Source organism: Anastrepha ludens, chromosome 5 (genome assembly GCF_028408465.1).
Source record: "Anastrepha ludens isolate Willacy chromosome 5, idAnaLude1.1, whole genome shotgun sequence".
NCBI classification, from domain to species: Eukaryota; Metazoa; Arthropoda; class Insecta; order Diptera; family Tephritidae; genus Anastrepha; species Anastrepha ludens.
Window position 1 is genome coordinate 75,202,661 of NC_071501.1, and position 25,260 is coordinate 75,227,920.

Here is a 25,260-nt window from a genome sequence, read left to right on the forward strand (position 1 = left end):
AAAACTAAAAGATACAGCTAAAGTTAGAACTCCATACCACACATAACAGTAAGAGCTCAAGCTAGCTAGAACTCCATTCCATGCCTTCCAGCGCTTTAAGCAGTTATAATATTTGTTACTATGATTTGTTGCAGGAACCATCAACACTTGGAACGCATGGTATTGTAATTTAGTTAATTTTAGCAGGTATGCTTAGGCGTATTATGGAATTCTAGCTCAAACTCTCAATAGCTATAACACTATGTAAGTAAGATAGAAAGAAGAAATTCGATACATTTTTAAAAGCGCTGAAACATTGAGTAAGTATTAACATATAGACGCGGTCGGTCAGGTAACATGTTCACCTGCCTTTCGTCTTCTTTTCATACTTCTTACTTCACAAAAATGAGACGCACATGTTTAAGTGAGCAAAATATTTTTTGTACGAGATTGTGAGTCTATGTTATTACTTAGAGCCAAATTTAGTCATCGAGTAACTTTTCACCCTGAGTTTTTTGCACATTATCTGTCAAAGAAGTCTTAATAAATTTTCGTGCATTTAAACGATGACTTTTGTTTGCTTTCCTTGTGTGTTTTTGACGTTTAAGCCGACAATTTTCTTTGGTCATTCATTTGTTGAGCGTGAGCCCAAAGTGCACTTGAATAAAAATACGAAAATGTGAATACGATGAAATCATAAATGTCAAAAATTCCCTCGAGTTCGCTTTCTACCCGGGGTGAAAAGTAATTGTGTAAATTGGTTGTACTGAATGGTTGAAGGTACCGTTCGGCAGATTCCATGCCGTGTTAGGTATACAATTTTTTTAGCTGAATAATAGCGCCTAGAATCTATGCTGATATGGAGTTCTAGCCTTAAGGATTTTACAGTTTCACACTCAGATAGTCAGTGAATAATTATGAGAAAATGTATTGGTATTTTTGTTAGTTCGCAAAGTTTTTACGCAAAAGTTAAAATCAGCGTATATCTAGCACTACGAGTTAGTAAACCCAACTTGATCGTTGTTTATTATTATCTCCATACCAATTAATGTGTAGCGCCAGTGAATTTAATTTTTCCTCATTATTATTATTTTTTTTAATTTACGCAAATGCATGCAATTTATAAAACGAATGTGATTTGATCATTGATTAGGCAGCGATGAATTAATCTTTGCACGGCATGAGGCAAATGACTTAGAGTTTGTAAAATATCCATACATACATATGTACAAATATATGTTTTAACAAAAGAGTAAAGCACTACGGGTATATATTTTGTTAAAAAAAGTAGATCAAATATTCTTTCGTTTACCCCAAAGCATGTTGATAGGAATTGTTGCACCACATTTGGCAGTGTGGTGTCACACGTGTCGATATCTTTCGAAAAACGACTGAGGACGCGACCCAACGGAGTTGTATCGAATAGTTCGGTTGGCCAACGCATTACGCTCGTAAGCAGTGTGACAAATACCTCCATGGAACAATTTAGGCAACCATATGCCAGACACAATCCCGATATATAGCGTGATATGACTAAGCGAATGTGAATTAACCAAATTCAGTTTGCAATTTGTTTTTTTTTATGCAAATGCATTTTTGAACAATGAAATTAGAGGAAAATGTAAGGTACAATATAATATAAGATGTATGGGTTTAAAGTTTTTTTTTAATTTTGTTTGCTTCTAATGGAAGTATTAGATAAAGTACGTATACATATATATACATAAATACATACATACATTTATCTAAAAAATGTATTGCTTAGGCTAGTAGTAGAAAAAACTAGAAGAAATCAACATGCAAATATTCTGTACAGAAAATAATTTCTATACAGAAGTAATTCTATACAGAAAAAACATTTTAAGCTAAAATAACAGAAATGTGAATTCAACGCTGTTAGTTGGGTGAATTATTTGGAAAGGGTTTAGAAAAACTAGGTGCATTACTACCTCTAAAATTCAAGGGAAGGGGTTTTATGACACATTTACATGCTTCATCGATGTGTATAAACTAATACATAAAATATAAGCCTACTGTTTGGCAAGCGTGCATTAAATAATAATTAAGAAATAAATCAGGTGAAAAGAAACCCACCGTATATGTCTGTAATAATAAAACAAAAAAATATATTTGACTTCATAGCGTAAATAGCTTACGAAATTTAGTAATATCACCCTAATCAAAAAGTTCGCGAAACAAGCGCCAGGCGACGCTCTAAATCAACTGATTTGAGTTCTGTTTTTTTTTTTTTTTTTTTGATATCGTCAAAGACATAATTTCTAATGCTGAATCCGTCACAACATTTATCAAACCAATCCTTACTGGAGACGAGATGTGGGTTTATGAGAACAACACCAACAAAAAAAAAACACGTCGTTTTCAGTCAAAAAAAAGAAACGATGCTCGCGGTTCTTATGGATTATAACAGTATTGTACACCACGAATTTTCGCCAGAAGGTCAGACAGTTAATAAGGACTATTATTTGGGCGTAATGAAATGTTTACTTGAAGCAATTTGCAACATGTGGATTTTGTCATTCCCATGGCAGCCGGTTCTACGTTACCGGAATGACTCGGGTACACCGCCCCAGTACACTAGCCCTGTCTAGTGTATCGTATATCACCCCACCCCTTACGTCACAGGAGCAAACTCTCGCAGCAATCCTGCTCCAAATACTTCTCCTCAGGGCTGGAGTCGAATCCAACCCTGGGCCAGAAGTATTCTACTGCTGCGTCTGCCATAAACGGCTTCACCCGAACTCCACTTCGGTTAGGTGCTATAAGTGCAACGGGTGGAGCCACCTTAAGACCTGTTCAGGCCTTAAGTCGCACAGGGAGTGGTCCACACGGTATGTGGCCACGTGTTGCTCCCACCAACAGGCGTCTGATGCCTCCTCGGCTACTACACCCCCTGATAGGCCGGCACTACCAACTGCCACCACAATCCATACCTCCACGGTGAGGAGCCTAAAGGAGCAACACAACTCCCCTTCAACCCCTCCCATCCCTTCCTGCTCCAACCCCAGTGCGGGGACAAACCAGCAGCTCCTGGTCCCCCGTACCGTCTGTTCCGTGTGTCAGACCGTAATACCTCGGAATCTGGTATCAGTACAATGCAATTCCTGCAGTGGCTGGTGCCATTTTCGGAGATGTTCCGGCCTGCGCACCACCCGTGAGTGGACAACTGCCTACGTTGCCCCCTGCTGCAGAGCTCTGCACCCACTACCGCCCCCGGAGGCGCGGCCGCCCACCACCATCAGGCCGCAACAACCACAGTGGATTGCGCAGCAGGTCCAACGTAGACAACCTCACCCCCCGGATTACACAGACCTCACCGAGAAGCTTCAAGCTTCTCCAGTTTAACTGCAACGGACTTATGAGTAAGGTCGACGAGATAGTTGACTTTATGAGCCGGCACAGTATTAAAATAGCCGCGGTCCAAGAAACAAAGTTGCACGCCAGGTCATCTCTGATCACCAGGGATGGCTACAACGTGCACAGACGCGATCGCGAGCGAGACAATGGTGGTGGCCTAGCTTTTATAGTCCACCACACAGTGCAGTATCGTCTCATCGATGAAGGAATCGACCGCAGGGACAGCACCTTAGAATGTCAAGGCATAGCTGTCCGGTCAGGCGATTCCGAGCTCGAAATTTTTAATATATACATACCCCCTGTCACCTGCTGCCCGGCAGGATATCACCCTGATATAGGTGCGCTCATCAGAGGTGAAAACCGATTGGTTGTAGGTGACTTTAATGCGCATCACGATCTCTGGCATTCAAGCCTGCCAAATGATCGTAGGGGACAGCAATTGGCAGAGCAGATAGACGACTCGACATTCAGCACTGTGAACGACGACGCCCCCACCAGGGTAGTGGGCAATTGTAGCAGCTCGCCTGACCTAACAATAGCTAGCGCGGGTCTGATAAATAGCATAACGTGGCGACCTATGCTATCGCTTGCATCAGACCACTTGCAAATTATCGTCTCGATTGAGAGACCTGCCGACCTCGTTTCCGCGAATCACCGGTCCTACTTTAACTTTAAAAAAGCTAATTGGGCCGGCTTCACGGAATTCACCGAGGACACCTTCGCCGCTCTTCCCATCCCCACTGATCGGGCGAACGCGCATTCCGCAAGGTGCTCACAGCTGTTGCGGCTCGCTTCATCCCAGCTGGAAGTTATAAGGACATCCGTCCTCATTCCCCAGCAGAAGCAGCCAGTTTAGCGAACGAGCGTAACCACCTACGCCAGGCCGATCCCGGGGATCCCCGCATAAGGGATCACAATTTGGAGATCCGGCAACTGGTAAATCAACATAAGCGGACTAAATGGGTTGAGCACCTGAAGACTTGTAACCTCACCTCCGGTGTGAGTAAGCTCTGGTCCACCGTTAGGTCCCTGTCGAACCCGACGAAACACAACGACAAGGTGGCTATCACCTTCAACGGTTGTACTTCGTCGGACCCGAAGAGATGCGCGAGTTATTTTAGGCTGTTCATACTGCATCCTTCGGGCGGCAGAACCAAACGTTGTGTTACCAGAAGGCTGCACAAACTGACGAACGACAGTGCGCCACTTACTTTCTCCGGTGATGAGGTTCAGGGGGCCATCAACAAGTCGAAATCATCGAAAGCCATTGGCCCTGACGGATTAAACGCGCTGATGCTGAAGCATCTGGGACCCCTGGGAGTAGGATACCTCACAAGGGTCTTCAATTTGTCCCTGGCCACTCTCATCATCCCTGACAAGTGGAAAGCAGGGAGAGTGGTCCCACTACTGAAACCTGGGAAACCCGCCAACCAAGGGAAGTCTTATCGGCCGATAACTCTCCTTTCCCCAGTAGTGAAGACACTTGAAGCCCTCCTACTCCCTCTCTACACGACACACCTGGCCCCAGCCCCACATCAGCACGGATTCCGACGAGTGCACAGCACCACCACGGCACTCACCGCCATAAACGCCCAGATAAATTACGGGCTTAACCAAAACCGCCCCTGCGAGAGGACTGTCCTAGTAGCGTTGGACCTAAAGAAGGCTTTCGATACAGTCAGCCATTCCACGCTACTAGATGATATTTATCAGTCGACACTCCCGCCAGGGCTGAAGAGTTGGTCCGCGAACTACCTGAGCGGTCGGCACTCGTCAGTGATTTTTCGAGATCAAATATCAAAGCAGAGGAAGATTAAGCAAGGCGTACCGCAGGGTGGTGTCCTTTCACCCTTGCTTTTTAACTTCTACATCTCGAAGCTCCCCCAACCACCAGCGGGAGTTTCCCTGATCTCATACGCTGACGATTGCACGATAATGGCGTCGGGCAATGACATCGATGGCCTGTGTTCCAAAGTGAACAACTACCTCACCGACCTTTCTCGCTTTTTCACTGCGAGGAATCTCCAACTTTCCCCCACCAAGTCCACGGCGACCCTTTTCACCACCTGGACAAAGGAGGTCAAGCTGTCCCTTAAGGTAAAAGTCGACGTCACACCAATTCCGACTGTAAATAACCCCAAAATTTTGGGTGTAACCTTTGACAGCTTGCTCTCCTTCTCTGCGCATACAACCGCAATTGCCACTAAAGTCCAAAATCGCAACAAGGTCCTCAAATCGCTGGCCGGCAGCACTTGGGGCAAAGACAAAGAACTGTTGCTTTCGACATTTAAGGCAATTGGCCGGCCGGTTCTAAACTATGCTGCGCCTGTCTGGTCGCCTGGAACTAGTGATTCGCAGTGGACAAAGCTTCAGACATGTCAAAATACCGCCATTCGGACAGCGACCGGGTGCCTCCTGATGTCACCCATCCAACATCTACACAACGAGGCACAAATGCTCCCAGTTGCGGAGCACAACAAATTGCTCAGCAAGCAGTTCCTGCTGGGGTGTTACCGCAGGTTTCACCCCTGCAAACACCTGCTTGAGCCTGAGCCGCCTCCCAGGCACGTCAGGAGACACCTCCTTGACTACGCTGACGAACTCCAGGACAAAACTGACCGAAACCTACTGAACCGGACAGTATTTAGACAGTCAATAAACGACATTTACCGGGAGACCGTTACCACCTTCATGAACTCCCGTCCTGTGAATGCCGTAATCGGAGTCCAACCACCACCTATCGCAGATGAAGAGCTCCAGCTTCCCCGTGAGACTCGTGTAACATTGGCACAATTACGTTCTGGATATTGTAGCAGGTTAAACTCCTACTTATCCAGAATTGACCCCGACATACCAAACACAGGTCCGGCATGTGAAGGTACCCCGCACGACACTAACCACCTCTTCACATGCCCCCTCAAACCGACTCATCTAACCCCCCTCTCCCTCTGGACCCAACCTGTCGAAACAGCATGTTTCCTGGGCCTACCCTTAGATGAGCTAGACGAAGACGACCGATGATATACTTACACTGACAGGGCTAACTATGCTGTTAAAACAACAACGTGGATTTTGTACCAATTATCCAATTTTGTACCATCCACCAGTCATCGAATTCACCTGATCGTTCCCTGCAACTTTTTCTGTTTGGTCGAGTCAAAAGAAAACTAAGGGGAAAGCATGTTAACAGCTGAAAGAAAGTAATGGAAAAATCGAAGACGGATCTGATGGCTATACCGAAAATAGAGTTCCAGTAATGTGCGTTGCATTTGATGGGGAGTACTTTAAAGGCGATAATATCACTTTTTTGAGGAATAAACTGGTATTTTGAATTTTTTGAATATAATCCGAGAACTTTTTGATCAAGGTGGTATACTTTTGACAATATAATCTACATTTTTATTATTTTTCGGCAGATGGTATGACTGTAATCGAAATCTATTTTTATGTTTATGTTCGGAAGTATTTTATATGGAAGAAAATGCTCAACATCTCAACGAAAAAAATTTGTCAAAAATCAACGAGAATTCTGAGCCACTTGAAACTTATTGCTCTTTGTTATACTAATATGGAATGGACTATTAAACTGCATACCCAGAATTTTTCTACAAATTCTAAATTGGAAAATTTGATATACAATATATATAATTTTTTTTTAAGTTTGTTAAATTTTTGAGAATTTTGTACAAAGTTTGGAGCTTTGAGTTATATGGTTTTTGTTGTAGTGTCATAAAAGCATAAAAACAAAATCAAATACTAAAGAAAATAGTTAAAACTTGGTAATTCGTCGCGCTCCTATTATTTTGAACACAGGTGTAGAGCAGCGAAAGTTATCTTTGTACGAAGAAGAGTGCTGCTTAACAAGTAGTCAGTCACAATCGAGTGTTTTGAACGTTTGCCACAAATAAAGACGCATGATTATGCAGAGAAATTGCACCGAGCTTCCTTTTTGGATATTCTAGTTCGTTTTGTGCTACGAAATAGAATCTAAATAGACCTTATGGTGTGGCAAGGGTTTCTTCATACATACGAGTATATATAGGTACGTCGACAAAAAAAAAAAACACATATCCCTTGTGATTACAAATGTCTACTCTTAATGTTTTTAATTTGATTTTAAATAATTTTTAATAAAAGTATTGTTCATTCTTTAACAAAATTAATTCCTTAATATGAATCAAGATTCTTAATTTCTCACGAATTTCAGAAAAATTTATAAAAATTTCTATCTTTTTAATCAGAATTTCTAGAAAACTTTTGAGTATGCAGTTTTATAGCCCATTCAATTCTAGTACCTCAAAGATCGCATTGATTAAAAAAAAAATGTTTTTGATAGCATTGTGAATTTTCTTCCATGTAAAACACAGTTTGGGTGTACCTATGAGCCTATGTAGCCGGTTCATCCCTAAAGACTAATGTTGCAGATTTTTTTTTAATTAGCTACCGTAACGAGTTTGAATAAATTTAGCTGGTACATTCCTAAAGACTAATGTTGCAGATTTTTAGCTTCTTTTTTTTATTTAGCTACCGTAACGAGTTTGAATAAATTTTATTTCATTTCAAATATATTTTTAGGGCTTGGCACGATACGGAAAGTCGTTATAACTCGCAAGGGAGTTCATGCCTTTTCAGTGCATCCATTAATGTTTTTCATGATATGTCCTTTACCGACTTTAAGCTTGTTGACAAATTGATGCATGTAGGGTGGGCCATGTAACGTTTGAAACGTGAACTACTGATTAAAAATAAATACATTGCCATTAAGACAGAAAGTTGGGTTAACATCTGCGGTTTACGATCTCCGCTTGAAGAACGTTTGGAGGTATTCAAAATTTACTTGCAAAATGATGAATTACCTTCCGCAACTGCAAGAAAATTATGTTCTAACTTTGGTAGAAGAGAAATGCCTTCCGTGCAACAATTTGTGAAACCATAACGCTCTTGCAGCAAATAAGCGTTATGCCCGACACTAGACTCCGTGAGCACTATTCTATATACAGCTGATAGTCAAATACATATGGTTGAAAATTGGTGGAACTGTTTATAAATAATTTTAGCTGAAACATTTTTTAAAACTCGTTCTATAGTGGTCCAGTCAAGGTGACATTTCTCTACTAAGTCAAGGTGCTTTATTCGTCTCCTCGAGATGTGTAGCATCGCATTCAAGAAACAGGTGTATTAAGGTTTTTGGGATTGAATTTAGAAACCGATGTTAATGGGCCAACTATATTACATATCTCGAGATTGTACAGATGACTTTTCAGTAGGCACTGACGCGCGAGAGTGCGTGTAAACGTCTTTAGTTTCTACTTGGCAGGTTAACAAGGTGTTTAAGCTTGACGAACCGAACTATACTATAGTCCACATTGTTCATCTTTCTTGGAAACTATATACATACATTGTCCCCAAGGGGGTGTTCTTTATCCGCTGCTGTGGTGCTTCGTCGTAGACTCCCTATTAGCGGAGATGCAGGAACTCGGCTTTCACGTCCAAGCATATGCGGACGACGTCTGTGCGCTAACATCGGATAAATCCTTAAGGAGGCTTTGCACGAAAGTGCAGAGGATTCTTGACAAAATCGATGATTGGTGCATGAGACAAGGTCTTTCCGTTAATCCGAACAAAACAACCATAGTCTTGTTTACGAGAAAACGGAAATTGGATGGACTCAGTCTTCCAACACTGAAAGGTGTGACACTTGGTCTTTTCAACGAAGTTAAATATCTAGGAGTAATCTTGGATAAGAAGCTGACCTGGGAGACACACGTTTCACTGAAAGCGAATCGTGCATTGAAGATTTTTTAGCAATGCCGTAGAGCCTTTGGCAAAACTTGGGGTCTGAAACCTGCTGTGGTCCTATGGATATACACGGCACTTATCAGACCAATCATCACTTACGCTTCTGTGGTCTGGTGGCGACGGAGCATGGTTAAGTCCACAATCCGGGAACTATACAGGCTGCAAAGAAGTGTATGTTTATGCATCACGGGTGCCATGAGTACAACCTCTGGTGATGCCCTAAATGCTATGCTTGATTTGCTCCCCATGGATCTTAAGATACAACAGGAAGCAATAAAAGCAATGTGTAGGCTCCATAAATATGGTTTCTGACACGAAGATGGAACTTCGGGACACAGAGAAATCTTTAAGTTGCTGTCGGAGCAGTATCCACTGATTTTGGCACCTAAAGATGACCTGATACCCACAGTTTCATTCGCAAGGAAATTTGATGTCAGATTTCCATTGCGTGAGCAATGGAGCAATCCAGAATGCTTGCAGGGAGGTTTGACGGATATTTTCTTTACCGATGGGTCCAAGACTGAAATAGGGTCTGGAGCCGGATGGTACTTAAACGATAGTAATAAGTATCACTATGCTATGGGGGGAATGGCAACTGTTTTCCAAACAGAAGTTTTTGCCATCCTAAAAGTAGCCGAATGGATAATCGAGAGGAGATGGAGCGGGAAACAGATTGGAGTCTTCAGTGACAGTCAGGCTGCATTGAAGGCCCTGGAGAACGCGAAGCAAACCTCAAAGATTGTTCAAGAATGTAAGAAGAAGCTTAATTCTGTCGCAAGACAAAACAGGCTTGTACTTATATGGGTTCCGGGACACTCCGGTGTTCAAGGAAACGAAATTGCCGACGAATTAGCCAACCGTGGATCAGCGGTGCTCCCACAGGGGCCAGAGCCAATAATCGGAATCAGTCCCGCAGGAATCAAGAATTGGATCAACGATTATGTAGGCAATCTACATAAAGAGCGATGGTCCGGTCTAGAACGCTGCAGAACTGCAAGTGTTTTGTGACAAGTCCGAACAGAAAGCTGTCAAACTTTCTACTAAAACTTAGAAGGAAAGACATTCGGTTCATGGTCGGCATCATTACAGGACACAACCCATGGGGTCAGCATATGACCACCATTGGAATCATCGAGGACCCGGTATGCCTGTCGTGCTTGGAGGAGGCGGATAGCATTGATCACTTTCTCTGCGAGTGTCCTGCCTTTGCTAGAGCGCGACTACGAGTATTGGGTTCCGATGTCATGGGAATGAGTAATATTCGTTCTCTAAAACTGGAGGATATTTACAGATTTGCCAAAGAATCTGGAAAATTCTCACAGGACTAACTATCTCTATCTCTGTCTCTACTCTTTCCTATCTCTTTCTCTGATACTTTTCTCCCTCCCTCCTTGACTATCTACCCCCTTTCCAGAGCTTTAAATACAATGGGCTTTTTAGCCTGAGTGTTTTAGGAGCCACCAAATCTCCTGGTGCTCCTTGGCTCGACCTCTTCAAATTCATATACATACATTGCATTACGAATATAATAACAGTTATTTTCTAACAAATTTCGAATGCATTTTTGCCATGAAAATGCTTTTTATAAAAAGGAATTTGTCCGTCGGAAGCAAAATAAAATTTGCAAGTTCATAAATTTGTGGAACACCATCACATTCATATTTATTACTATTATTTTTAAATATTTTTTAAGTCTTATTTTTTTGCATTTTAGTTATCCTTATCCATTTCATGGATAAATAATCTATATTAATATGTACGTTGTAGGTTAAAGCGTTTAAAAGTTATGTAGATGCATATGTATCGGCGTACATACATATATAATAGGTAATGAGTGTATAAGTGCAGTTTCATGGGAATGTGTTAAGTGAATCGGAAATCATTTATTACCGAAAAAAATTGACTTATGACCATACGCCATAACTGCGGTAAAGTCATATCGACTGCATCGACATCTTTTGAAAAACGATTTATTAATCTGCCCACTGGGGTGGTATCAAAAAGTTCCATGGGCCAATGCAAAACCCTCTTTAGTAGTGTTTCATGAAGTTCCTTGGCACAATAGATACAGCCAATTGCCAATGTGATTGTACAGGATGCCGATGTAATAACTGTAGATTTTTATTAGTTTTATTTAGGTTTTGTTTGCAAGCCAATGCAATGTCCCATACGAAAAACAATTAAAAATTTTTACAAGCAAGGTATTAAAAACCAATTAAGGAATTATTCTCACATAAACTATGTATTAGGTGTAGAAATCACAAACTATAGTGCTAAGGTATAGTATATATGTATAAGTATATATAATAAATGCGTGCATGTGTATGCCAGTCAAGCTACATAAGTACATAAATTTCAATATGGATTTCTAAGTGAATATTTGTAGGATTGCCATCCTGCATAGGAATTATATACAAATGTGACTATTACATACTAATGTTTTGGCAGTGGAATTCACAAATGAATGACGATACGAGTAAGTACATACTTAGTTATTTATTTATTGTTGTTCGTATCATCGTTTGTTCTATGAGCTAAATTGTTGTACAAGAAGTCGGTAATGATTTTTTAATCTCTTTTGAAATATAAATGTTGAATTTTGTTGAATTATTAAGTGAAGTAATAGAATAGAATTTAATAAAATAGAGGTTTGCACTTCGACCTTAGAATCTTTTGCGCCCTCTAAAGCACTCGATTTCGTTTGCGCATTTTCGAGCAGCCCGGGCGTATGAGCAACGTACATCGTTCGTGTCATCGTTTGTTTTATGAGCTAAATTTTTGTACAAGAAGTCGGTAATGATTTTTAAATATCTTTTGGAATTTAAATGTTGAATGTTCGTTGAATTTTTAAGTGAAGTAATAGAATACAATTTAATAAAATAGAGGTTTGCACTTCGACCTTAGAATCTTGTGCGCCCTCTAAAGCATTTTCGAGCAACCCGGGCGTATGGGCAACGGGTACTCGCACACCTGTTCGATGCTGATTGCTCGAAAATGTTCGTACTTGAGATCGAGTATATGAAGTTTTTTCAAGTAATTTGAGCGACGCTTGTTTTTATTATTTGGACTTTTTTGGTAGCACATTTGTTTTTAAGTTTTACAAATTATTCGAACACAGTGCTATCACAGTAGGAAAGCTAAAGAAATGTTGACAAATGAAATTTACAGTTTTTGTTTAAAGGCTCAAATTGTTCAAAAATCGAAAACTTTGAACGCAAATGAACAAAATTCAAGCAAGAATAGAGCTACTACCACTGCTCGATAGCCGGTTATCTAAAGCTTTAGTGCCCCCTCAATAAACGGAGGCTGGAGCTGGGTCGCATAAACGATAGCAGTCGCAGTCTGCAAGGGCCAGTGAAAATGCCAGTAAGCATTCTCAGTTTGTCTTTAGGGAGGTTTATGCGATTCTAAAATGTATTTTTAATATATCCTCCCAGTAAAGACTTAACCTGGCGTAGCCTCACAGTTTGGTGCCAGCTTACGTCTTAGCTCTTTCTTGGTGGTATGTTGTCTTAAGTCCGTTTCCGTTTCCGGGTATGGCCTTATGCACCGGCACCCAGTGATTCGTGTTCCTAATAAATTAGTTCTCTCTATGAACTCAAGAACTATTGTATTTGGAACCTAACCTCAATGGATGATAAGGCCTTGAGTGAAGTCTCGCTGTCATTCAGAGTGACAATCCACTAGATTCATAGATTTCTTTTTATATTGGTATATGTGCATACGACAGATGGTATATACAAGGTGGCGCAAAAATTTTGTTTTTGAATAACTTATTTACTGAATAAAAAATATGATTTTGAGTGATGGACATCTTTATTTTGATCATTGAACGCTCTATTGATAATTTGTTTGCATAAGAATATTGCAGCTCTCTAATTCATAAGGGTAAAATATGATTGATGTGATTAATTTTGCACCACCTTGTAGTTCCCCCTGGAAGATACCCATCAGTATCGAAAACTTTGCTTTGAGATTAAATCGCTCAGTGCCCATGCCTTCGAGTGTTTTCGAGTACGCGTACTGTCTGTGTACTAGTGCAAGGTACATTCTTGGAATTTCAAAGATGTCAAATTAGTCAACTTTGAAAACAAAAATGAAAATTTAGACTAGGAACAGAAAGGTAAAGTTTTTTTTTAAACAAACACACAATTTAAACAAACCACTAAAATTGCATAAGCAGATTTGTCGAGTACGCTGATTCTGTTAAATTCGTTGAGACCCGGTATCGCTATGCGATATGCACACCTTCTATGATATATTTTCTCAACCGTTGTTAATGAGGTTAACGTGGATGTTTTATATGGGCATATAACGCGTCAACAAGGTATTGCTTTTATTTAAAAAAAAAAGTTTTTAAAAAATTTGAAATATCTTTCAATTGCGATTACGCGAAAACTGTTACACCTACAGTTTTAAGCCGACTCCGAACGGCAGATATTTTTTATGAGGAGCTTTTTCATGGCAAAAATACACTCGGAGGTTTGCCATTGTCTGCCGGGAGACGACCGCTATTAGAAAAAGCTTTTCCTTCATTTTGGTGTTTCACACGGAGATTCGAACCTACGTTCTCTCCGAATTCCGAATGGTAGTCACGCACCAAACCATTCGGCTACGGCGTCCGCCGTAGAATATACCAATGTGAAATAATTTTCCTTTGAATGTATTTTAATGGAGCAATAGAGTATTTATTAAAAGTAATCAGATTTGTTTTTTTTATTTTTGTGAATTTTGAATATGTATGTAAATAATTTCAATTCTATGTAATGGTGACATCAATGAAATTAACTGTTTTCATTTAAAACCTCTTGAATATGAATTCGTATGTGTATGTAAGTAGTTACAAAGCTGTGCTTGCAAATTGGCTGCCAAAATCAAATAAAATATATTAATTTAATTAAGGGGACAGATGCCTGTAAAATTTTGTTTTTTCATAAAATGTTAATATAATCCTTTAAGAATATGTCAAAAAAATTTTAGAACGTAAATTTAAGTATTTCTTATAGGTATTATAGATCGTCAACCGAGTATAGTTATGTATTCAAACTTTAGACGCGTTTTTCTCAAAACTACAATATATTTTTCCAAATGGCGTACACGACAACTCGAAAATTTATTGACCGATCTCCCTGAAATTTTGCACACATCTTTTTTATGATATTACTTTCTATGTGGATTTACAATTATGAAAATTTTTCGAAAAAATAATTTCAGGTCACTGACGCCGATGCTACTATGCCCGCCGATTGAGAAACCCTGCTTCGACCTTCCTGGAAAAATTGAGTGCACATCCGCCATTTTAAATGATTAAAATAAAAAAAATTTATATTAAATATTTTAATGTATAAATATGGGGTCTTCAACCCAAGCATACATTATAGCTGTATAAGGCGGTTATACGACCAATTTTAACGTATGGCTCGGTAGTTTGGTAGAAAGCTCTAGAGAGAGAGTACAACACCAAATTACTCGGCAGAATACAAAGATCAGCCTGTGCAATAACGGTCGGTGCAATCAGATCATGTCCTAGAGAGGCTCTCAATGCACTGACACACGTTATTCCAATAGACCTACATATAAAGAAGACGGTTTCATGAGTGCATTTAGGTTAAATGAAGCGGGTCGCTGGAAAGAAAAAACTTATGGTTACGCTAGTCTATTATTGCGACAAACTCAGTTAACCTCGGTGAGGACTGACTACATCGTCCCGATGGTAACGTTCAATAGGAATTTAAGGGATTCTCTCTAAACAACTTCGATACCACAGTCTATACAGATGACAGTAAAATGGATTGTGATGTCGGAGCTGGTATATATTCTCAGAGACTTGGAATTGAAGAATCTGTGCGTCTCCCTCATACCAGTAGCGTCCTCCAAGCGGAAGTACTAGCAATTGGGGAAGCCTGTAGGTTACTAATCGCAGATTTCTCTTTTAAGGGCAATATCGCTATTCTTTCGGATAGCCAAGCTGCAATCCAGGCGCTGGATGCGACTATAACAACCTCTAAAGTGGTGGAGCAAAGTAGGAATAGCCTCACCAACTTGAGTGAAAACCATAGAGTAACCTTAATTTGGGTCCCGGGACACCGGAACATAGAAGGTAACGAAAAAGCTGATGAACTGGCAAGAGGGGGATCTGCCATGAATAGCGCTCTTGCGGTACCAGTACTCACTCCACTAGGTGCGGTCAAGAATGCAATTTCCCTAAAATACCTTCGAATTGCAGAGTGTAGATGGAGAGACCAGACGAAATGCAAAATCAGCAGAACGTTATGGCCCACCTACAACCTCAAGCAATGGTCGACATTAATAAACATGAAACGACGGGACACCTGTAGACTTACGGCAGTCATAACTGGCTTCTGGTCTATCGGAGAACAAGCCGCCAAAATGGGCATCCCTCACAACACACACTGTCATAGTTGTAAACAACCGGAGAAAAAGGAAACAATCTTCCATTTTCTCTGTGAATGCCCTGCCCTATGGAAGGACAGAATGTCAACCCTGGGCAAACCGCTGTTCGAGAGTCTCGAGCAGCTGTCTGGCTTAGACGTCAACAACCTAATAAGGTTCCTAAACCGCACAGACTGGATATAGTCCTGCTGTAAATAACTGTTAAACAATTTGGTAACGAGGATGTGGCAACAAAATGGTGCGTAAGCGCTAGTTGGATTCTGGATGAATCACCACTCTAACCAACCAACCAATGTATAAATAAACTTTATGCCAATTTTGAAAAAAATATGTTCATTTTAAATAATTTTAATGAAAATCAGGGAAAATATGGCCGTTTACAGGTATCTGTCCCCTTAACTTTTTTGGTTTTCAAAACTTCAAATTTTTTTTTATTAATTTTTCAATTCAATGCGGATTACTAGAACACTGGTATTGTATTTTGGTCTTGCGAAAAATGTTTAAAAACGCGTATTGCAAAACGCATTGAGAAGTGTTGAAAAAGTTAGGTTCTATTCACATTATTTTCAGATATGTATAGCGATCCATTTAAGATTATGTTTAGCTTGAATATATAAATTGGTGCAAACTAAACAGAAAACGAAATGTTTCATATTTTTTTATTAATCACTTTTTCGCCCTACATTTTGTAAAACTTTAAACCCTACAAAAAACGAATTTCACGCGCTGCTATTTTCCTATAGACATTTTTTGCAAGTACAGCTTTGTGTTTAATAAAAAAAAGAGTACGAAAGAAAAACATAACTAAAGAAATTTACCGAAAAAAATTGTGTCAAGACAGCACGCCAATACTGTGGTAGGGCTATATCAACTGTGTCTACATCTTTAGCAAACCGATTTATAAGTCTTCCGAGCGGTGTCATATCGAAAAATTCCATTGGCAAGCGAAAAACATTTCGCAACAGAAGGTCATGAAGCGTAATCGATGAATAAACACAACCCAGTGATACAGCCAATACGGAAAAGTAACTAGAAACCACTTTGGTGTTTAAGAGAAAAAATGGCAAAAAGTTTTTTTAAGTATATATAACATTTAATTGGACAGTATTTGTTTTGGATATGTTTCACCTGGCGATGAATATCAGCGGCCCTCTTTCGAAAATGCAGTCAAGCAAAAAATGAATATAATTGTTTGAAACACGTGGAGGCATTCCATATACACATGTAGAAGCCAATAGCTTATGAAGAACGTTCGGTTTAAGCATTTTTACGTAAAGGACTTAGACAAATGGGAATATCGAGCTTGAAATTTCGTTTTAATCTCGCTTTAGTTTCGAAACTATATTTCTACGTATGTATGCATCTATCTATCTACATACATATATTGCATGGCTTATGAATTTTTTATGCTTAGCGATATTTTATTTTAGCGAGACTATTTTAGGCAACTGACTGAGGTGAGCCATTGCTTAGAGCAAATATTGGAAAAATAAAAAAAGAAGAAGAATGTTTTATTTGAGCATTTTTATGTAACGGACTATGGACAAATGAGAAAATCGAGCTTAGTAGAATTTTTTAATTTCACTTTGGTTTCCCAGATACATTTCTACGTATGTTATATTATTGTATATTGTATGACTTATGAGTTTTTTGATGCTTAGTGGATTTTAGCGTGACTATTTTACGCATCTTACTGGCAATTGCTATGTGGAAATACTACGATGCAAGTATATGAATGATTGCTTTAAGCAAACATTGGAAAAATAAAAAAATCATGGTTATGTTTCATGTGAAATCTATGTATGCATGTATGTAGGTATATCTAAAAATGCTTGAGATATGCTTTGAGAAGAATGCGCTAAAAAGACTAAATTCTATTCACAAAATAAAAAATAAAAGTAATAATAAAAAAATATTTTTGGTTTTGTTGACCCGTTTTACGCTGCTATCATAGAGTAGTGGTTGAAAATTGAAATTCTACTATTTACACATCTATTGGGATTGGCTTTGCTTCTTCTAAACACTATTCCATTAAACTTCTTAATTATGCCTATAAATACCTAGAAATAATTTGAATTAGTATGTTTTGTTATATTTTTTTTTACGGATCAAAATTATTTGTTAAAATAGATGGATTTGTCTGTAGGGTCATTTGTTTTTGTTGACTAATTTTTAGCTTATAAAAAAAAATGTATATAGCTCCTTTATAAGAAAAACGCCATAACTCAAAAATATATTGTATATAAAAAAATAAATAAAGTGCGCAAAAAAGCATGGCGATAACTAGTAGCAGTATTTAATTAGATAGAAAAGTGTATCTACTTTTATTTAGTGGGCATAAGCATAGTTAATTAAAAACTTGAAAATCGCTTTTCGGGAATTTGTGACTTTGATTCATGACGTTCTTTTAAAACGAGCGATATGTACCCGCATGACGAACCCTTCAAAGTAGTTGACTTGAAACTAAGAGTATAGTATACAAATGTATATATAATAGCCGTATTCTTTGTACGAATTTAAAAAAGGGGATGAAAGAAAATATCGATTTACATGCAAAGCAACAACACAATTCGTATGTATTAACCAATTACATTCCAATTCGTAGAAAACTTTTAAGTTCAATTGCGGCGCTATAGTGCGCGATGATGAAAGAACTTGGAAGATTTCCATTTAAATGGCATTTCGTTTTACTCTCTGCTTTATTTTCAGAATAATTGGCAGTTTATATCATTACTGGCATAGTTGAGTTAACCGAGTTGGAATGTTTCTTTGCAGCTCGAATACAAAAGACTGACGCTAATGTAAATGTTTCCGACTAATGAAGGAAATACAAAAATTTATTTGCTATATCCGTGGGACACTTCGATTTTTAAAGAACGACAAAATCAATTTTAGCTTGAAGCTGGCATATTTCATAATACTTTACTAATGTTCTTGGTTTTAGCTAATAGAAGTTCAGAAGAGCGAGTTTTGTAATGGAAAATAATAAGTCAAAGCACTTCTGCAGACCAACTTTTTTTATTTTTTATTTAAAGACATATATAAACCAGTATTAGACATTTTAGAAAAAATTTTACCACTCAAATTTTGGTGATATTAGCAGGAATGAATGCAAGGACTTACTTTTATATTGCATTACAAAATATTTATAATTAAATAATTGAAGAAATCGCATATTTCAAGCATATGTGTTTACTAGCTACTACAACAAGCAAAAAATTGTCAATTCTAGATGTGGATGTACGCACAAATAACATATCTATTTTATTTAATTTTGTTTTCTGATATTGAAATAACGAAAAGAGCAATTTCTATTAAGCGGAGTATTGGAGATAGCAGATTACTATTGTCTCATGCAAGAATATTAAGCCAAGCGGAGAAATATTTCCGAAATTAATAGTTTATGACAGATATGTTTGATGTAATTAGTTATGAATGTGAAATATGTGGAATATGATTCACACGATTTTCTAACTGTAAGCAGACACTATATTGAGTATACACATAACAATATACGAATACTTAATTTGTACTTGACAAATAAAGATTACTTTTAAATAATATAGAAGTTCACTTTTTCATTGAATTTAAAATAATTTTACACAGCTCTGTTTACAGTCGAAAGTCGTGTTTGCTTATGCTTTTAATTTTGATAAAATATTTTTTTTTTGTCATTTATATCATGATTTATTTACCGAAAAACCTGTCGTCATAACGGACCGCCAATTCTGTGGTAATATATTATCGACAGAATCTATATCTTTCGCAAAACGATTAACAACTCTCCCCAATGGTGTTGTATCGAATAATTCCATAGGCCAGCGCAAAACACTATATAAAAGTTGTGTGTGTAATGTCATCGAGCAATAAAGGCAACCGACCGAAACGGCAAGTGTTGAAAGATAGCTCGCAAGTACTATTTTAATTGTAGTTGAGAAAGAGGTGTTCATATTATGAAGTAAAAGAATATGATTTTCGTTTTCCTTTTAACCAAAAGTAATTGTTTTTTTTTTTTTGTTTTCTTTTCAAATATGTTTAGTAAAACTTATTATTATATAAAGTGTTATTTAAGTAGCATTTCTTTTTCGGTGCAGTTGAGCATGGCAACTAATACTGAGTACATACATATGTATGCAGTAGCATATCAAGCGCATTATTTTTGTTGTATGTATATTTACAATAGTGTATTGTGGTGTAGGAAAGTAAATTGAATAGTAAAAACTACCAAGGAATTGCGTGTTTTTGGAGTTAAAGAGAGAACAAACGACAGTGCCAAACATGTGAGTATTTCGATTAGATGTTATTAAAATTGTTAAGCCAAAGAAAAATTAGCACCTTGCCGCTTTAAAACAATTATAAGAAAACTAATAAAAAGTGACAAGCACAAGTGTGTGTAAAACGAACACAATTAACGCAAAGCTCTAACTTAAAGCCAAAAAAATATAATATTGCATAGCTAGCAAAAACAATACAAAATCAAAACTACATAAATATGTACTTGAACCAATCACCAAAAATAAAAAAAATAAAATAAAAATTAATTAATTAAAAATATATACAAAATTCGAATAATCAAATGAATTTCACGTAAATAGCAAAAGAAAAAAGTTGATTATGCTAATAAAAGTAAGTTAATGAAACGCCAGGCAGACATACAAATTCAAACAAAACGTAAAAAAAGACACTAGACACTTTTGCACATTGTAAAAAGTATTTACTTATATAATATTATATAATAAGAGAACATATGTGCTTACCTTGTCCGAAGCCAAAAGCGCCATAGACACCCAAGTACATATCGCGCAGACTAGTGTCATTTTCTACACGTTTGTCATTCGACCACTGAGTTAGCCACAAGTTTGAGCCAATCGAAAAAGCTTGGTAAACAAAGTTCAAGATTAATGTAGCAGCCGAAAGGAAAATACCAACACTTGTGATGTAATGCTTGTAAACAGCTAATTGTACCTGTGTGGGTGTAGATGAAAAATATTTCAGGCTGTCAATAATAACAACAAATATTAAATATGATTGTAGCTACTTACGCCACCAGTTTCCGATTTCTCAGTTTCAATTAGTTTACCCTCGTCTATGCCCCTTTTTTGCTGTTGTGTCACTGACGAAACTGCTGAAACCTCAGAATCCTTACGACTCAGTTTTCGCCGCCTCAAACTGCCTTTACTGCTATCGAACGATTTCACAGAGCTACAGATAAATTACACAAATGCAATACAAAATTATATTCAGTTTTAAGTCGAGCGATGATATAGAAAACCGCTATTCTACAATACTTACACAGAATCTGATAGACTTTCAGTACGTGCTAGGGATATGACCTTTTCAAATGTGCCCAAGAGTTCTTCTGATTTAACTGTGCCCTCCAATTGTTGTTTAATCTCATCTAAATCTTCAACTTCTTCTGCGGCCTCTTGCAGATGTTGTATAATGAATTCCGCAAAGGCACCTTTACGTGCCAATAGCTCTTGATAGGTGCCACTTTCGCTAATCTCTCCCATTTTCATGACATATATATTATCCGTTTGTGGCAGGAACGTAATGCCGTGTGTGACCAGCACACGTGTCTTTTTCGCTAAAAGTCCATTCGGCCCGATTACCTCTTCGAAAATATGTTTACCCACATGTGAATCCACAGCACTTAATGGATCATCAAGCAGGTATAAATCGGCATTATTGTAAACAGCACGTGCCAATGAGATGCGCTGTTTTTGACCACCAGACAAATTAATGCCCTTTTCGCCGATTTCCGTTTGATCGCCCGCCGACAGTATTTCGATATCTGAACGCAAAGCGCAAGCATCTATAACGCGATTATAACGTTTTCGGTCATATTCTGAGCCGAATAGAATATTATCACGTACAGTAGCATTCTGTATCCAAGCCTGTTGCGGTACATAGGCAATAGAGCCTATGGTGTTCACGCGACCCGATAATTTGTCCATCTCGCCAAGCAGCGCTTGTATGAGTGATGATTTACCAGAGCCAACAGTACCCACAACTGCACATAGAGTATTCTTTTTCACTGTCATATCAATATTTTTCAATGTTTCTTCGCCATCACCCCAGGAGAAAACGCCTTTCCTTATGACCATGGGATCGGCTAAAATTGATGAGTGAGTTGGGAGTTATTAATTGGATACGCGTATGCCATATATGTATATAGTGATATACTTACATTCTTTGGGATCATGCTGGACACTATTTGGATCCAATTCCTCGCTATTCATAAACTTGTTAATACGTTGGACAGATACTTGTGTCTGTATTGTTGGTGAAGTTGAAATTAGAAAGGATTAAACATTAGTTTGTATGTCTATACCAATAGATTTTAAACACAATGCAAACATGAACGAGCAGGTGTTAGTACAGGTAGGCAAAAAGCGATCTGTTAATATTTATGTTTTTAAATTTAGAGCTAAATAGGTGAAGCGGTAACAACTAGGTTGTTTGATTTTTATTGCAACTACATTTTCGAAATAGCAGATTTTATGACCAACCACCAGTGGAATTTTGAAATTTTGAAAATAATTGAAGATGAGTATAGAAAAAAACTGCTTAATAGCAAGCGAAGCGAATTTTTTTTTTTTTTTAATTTTTCGAAACGAAATATAAAATTAAGTTCATTTACTTAATTCAAAGCGCGGGTATAATTTTTATAGTTTTTTGATCGACCGAAAATAACTTTTTTATAGCTAAACGCATTATTTTGATATGCGAATTTATAACGAACAAGCAGGATTGAAGCTTTATACTATCAAATATGCGCAGATATTTGAATTTTTTCTTTCCAGAACGCCCAAATTTTTATATTTTAAAGTTATCAATTCTGTGGCCACAAGCAATAACCGACTAAGTAGAAAGTAATGCTTTCGAGAAATTGTTTTATATACATATTTGCAATATTAGTTTGGGAAAAGGAAATCCATTATTTTTGAGTAAAATTTTTACCCAAATGGTTTAAAACTGTTTTATGGCCGATATTTAGCTCCTGAGCGATACTACGACTACTAACACGCCGGTCAACTTTCATTATTTCTGTGATTTTATCGGCATTTTCGACATTTCCTTTAACATCAAAAATGCCTGAACGGAATCGACGAAACCAAAATTGCATTTGCTGTTAAAGTACCGGCACCATAAACACCATTCATAATTTCATTGCATATTCACCTTTATTAAAGAAAAACTGTAAAATGTACCGAATTTTCTATGTCACCTTGACCACGAGCATAAACTAAAACGATATTTTACGAGATATCGATCACTACAACCATCTACCGAGAAAAAATGGATTTCTTTTTCCCCCAATATATTTTATAACAATTTTTAATTGCTCTCAGCTCATTACAATAGCTCAACCAAACCCAGTTCCCGCAATAAGCGCAGGATGGATCTGGGTTGGGTTGAGCGTAAAAAACAAAAAACGCCTGTTCAGGCAACTATTTATATAACTAAATTTTTTTCCTAAGTAGACTCAGACGGTTTTTGCTAGTAAACACAGATTTAGTGCGAACAAATTAAATATTTATATTCTACAATTTAATAACATATTTGATGGTACGTACTACATATAAATTAATTAGGACAACGTTTGTATTCACATTAGAAAACACTTTAAGTCTTTTACAACAAACAATTTACAACACAAAAACAAAAATATTTTGTATAATAAATTCTGGGTCGACTTACTTGTACCATGTTGGTTATCAACATGGGCAACATTATTAATGGGAAGCGCAAAATGTTGAATAATGATAATGATACGAATATTTTAGTTGCATCGAGAACATTATTTTCATCAACTAAAACATATGTGGCAAATGTGACCAATGATACCTAGAAGAATAGAAATATGTAGACGATAAAAAAGGCTCATTACGGAAATGATCATGCAAAGTTATACGAGTATAGTGAACCAGTTGAAAGAAAGAAATGTTCGAGTAGTAAAGAGTTGTTCACACTCCTTTCAAGTTCACAGTGCAGTGTATGAGTTTTTAAATCTTAAATCGTTTCTCATGTATAGTGCCACCATAACTGCAAAGGTTTTTAGAAAGAGGTTGTTTTTCGCAATCACAGAAATATTTTTGCTTCAGCATGTACTGTGTAGTTAATTAGTGCTTTTAGAAATGTTCTGTAATGATGACATTGATCTCCACCAATCAGCACAAGTTTAATAGTTTACCTCAGCAATATCAACAGCCAACATAGGGAGTGTGGCCAATGGCAGTTTCATTGATTCGAACAGTGTTATGCTAACGAATACCTTGGACACGGTTAGGTGATTTTCATCACTTGATAAAACGTATGTGGCAAAAGTGACTAAAGAAACCTTTCGAATACAATTGATATTTAGAGAGTAAATTTCAATTTTTCAATTATTATTTTATTCCAATTATGGCTACGTATGGCGCTGAAAAGAGAAGAAATAACGATGCTCGAAAATTGTCGTGTAGCTTACCAAAAAGGGAGCACATGACCATAAAAACGAAGTACTGGCGTTGAGATAAGCTGTGGCTTTCAGAGTTGCGATTTCCTTTTCACGTATCCGCAGTACTTGATTCTCGAAACTTGGCTCCCAAGCATATAATTTAAGTACCTACGATAAATATGCAAATGTGTAAAATAGTGCAAATATTATAACAGTTAATTATAGTCAAAGTTCTTAAGAGCTTATAAAAAACTATGTCAAGAAAATAGATTTTTTTTCTCTTACTTTAATGCCGCTTAACACCTCATTCATCAGCTTGACACGTTCATCTTTGTACTTCATTTGTCTGATTTGATATACTTTAATGCGATTGGCTATGACACCGTTCAGTGGTATCAAAATGATCATTACAGTCAAACCGGCTAACACCGACGGGCCCAATTGTAGCCACAAAAAGTACATAGCCAACGCAATTTGTAACGGCGCTGACCAAATCATGTTCAAATATGTTGTTAAATCCATAAAGCGCTGTGCATCTACAGCCATCAAATTGACAATTTCGCCTACAGTCGATTCTTTACGTGTTGCATTTGAGATGACCAAAGCTTTGCGATAGATTGCATTGATAAGCGCAGTGCGTATACGTAGACCAACTACGAACATGCGATGGAAATATTGTCCCAACATAAAAGTTTGTGCAGCAGCAGTAATGAAAAGAAGTGCTGAGTAAAGGATTCCCTTCCATTCAGGTTGTCTCTCCTTTTCATCGTCGGAAAAATCTTCTACGAAGCCAATGACCAAACTCAGCACTTGAGGTTGTGCAAACGTTAGTATATCACAAATCAATTTCATCAGCGAGCCGAGCAAAAATACTCCACCAAATGATTTAATAATTGGTGGCATGATTGACGTCACACCTTTTTTACCGCTCGTATGTCCATGTGGGTTTTCAAATTCCACCTTGCCATTACTGTACTGCGCTTTTGGTTGTGGTGGCGTTTGACTTTTAGAATTCTTGCGCACGTTTTTATTCCAATAGTAAGCAAATATTGGCATGACTTCCTTACAGCTGTCCTGTGGCCGCAAGTCCCACAGATCTGCCTCTTCCAAAGGTTTGCGGTAACCTTTCCATGCCATACCATCGAACCAAGTATATGTAATACGGGATAAGAAACTAGCCGAACTTTCCGGTATTTCGTTCTGAAGAAAGTACACATTTATGAAAATATTTCACTCTAAATTTACTTCAA

At 37.8% G+C, this 25,260-nt stretch overlaps 1 protein-coding gene across 9 annotated transcripts in view; it reads right to left on the reverse strand.

Moving 5' to 3' along the window:
• The window catches only part of LOC128863670 (multidrug resistance-associated protein 1), a 67,347-nt gene that overhangs the window by 22,088 nt on the left and 19,999 nt on the right, over positions 1-25,260 (reverse strand). For 4 of the 9 annotated variants that reach the window (XM_054102939.1, XM_054102944.1, XM_054102937.1 and 1 more), the window contains exons 5-11: positions 24,296-25,210; positions 24,041-24,178; positions 23,272-23,418; positions 21,758-21,842; positions 20,860-21,682; positions 20,610-20,769; positions 20,325-20,532 (exon numbers count right to left, since the gene is read on the reverse strand). In XM_054102939.1, the coding sequence (XP_053958914.1) occupies positions 20,325-20,532; positions 20,610-20,769; positions 20,860-21,682; positions 21,758-21,842; positions 23,272-23,418; positions 24,041-24,178; positions 24,296-25,210 (2,476 nt within the window). Of the gene's footprint in view, positions 1-1,291; positions 1,513-11,043; positions 11,265-19,262; positions 19,484-20,324; positions 20,533-20,609; positions 20,770-20,859; positions 21,683-21,757; positions 21,843-23,271; positions 23,419-24,040; positions 24,179-24,295; positions 25,211-25,260 lie in introns of all 9 variants that reach the window. The other 5 variants (XM_054102941.1, XM_054102943.1, XM_054102940.1 and 2 more) reach the window with 3 other exon arrangements.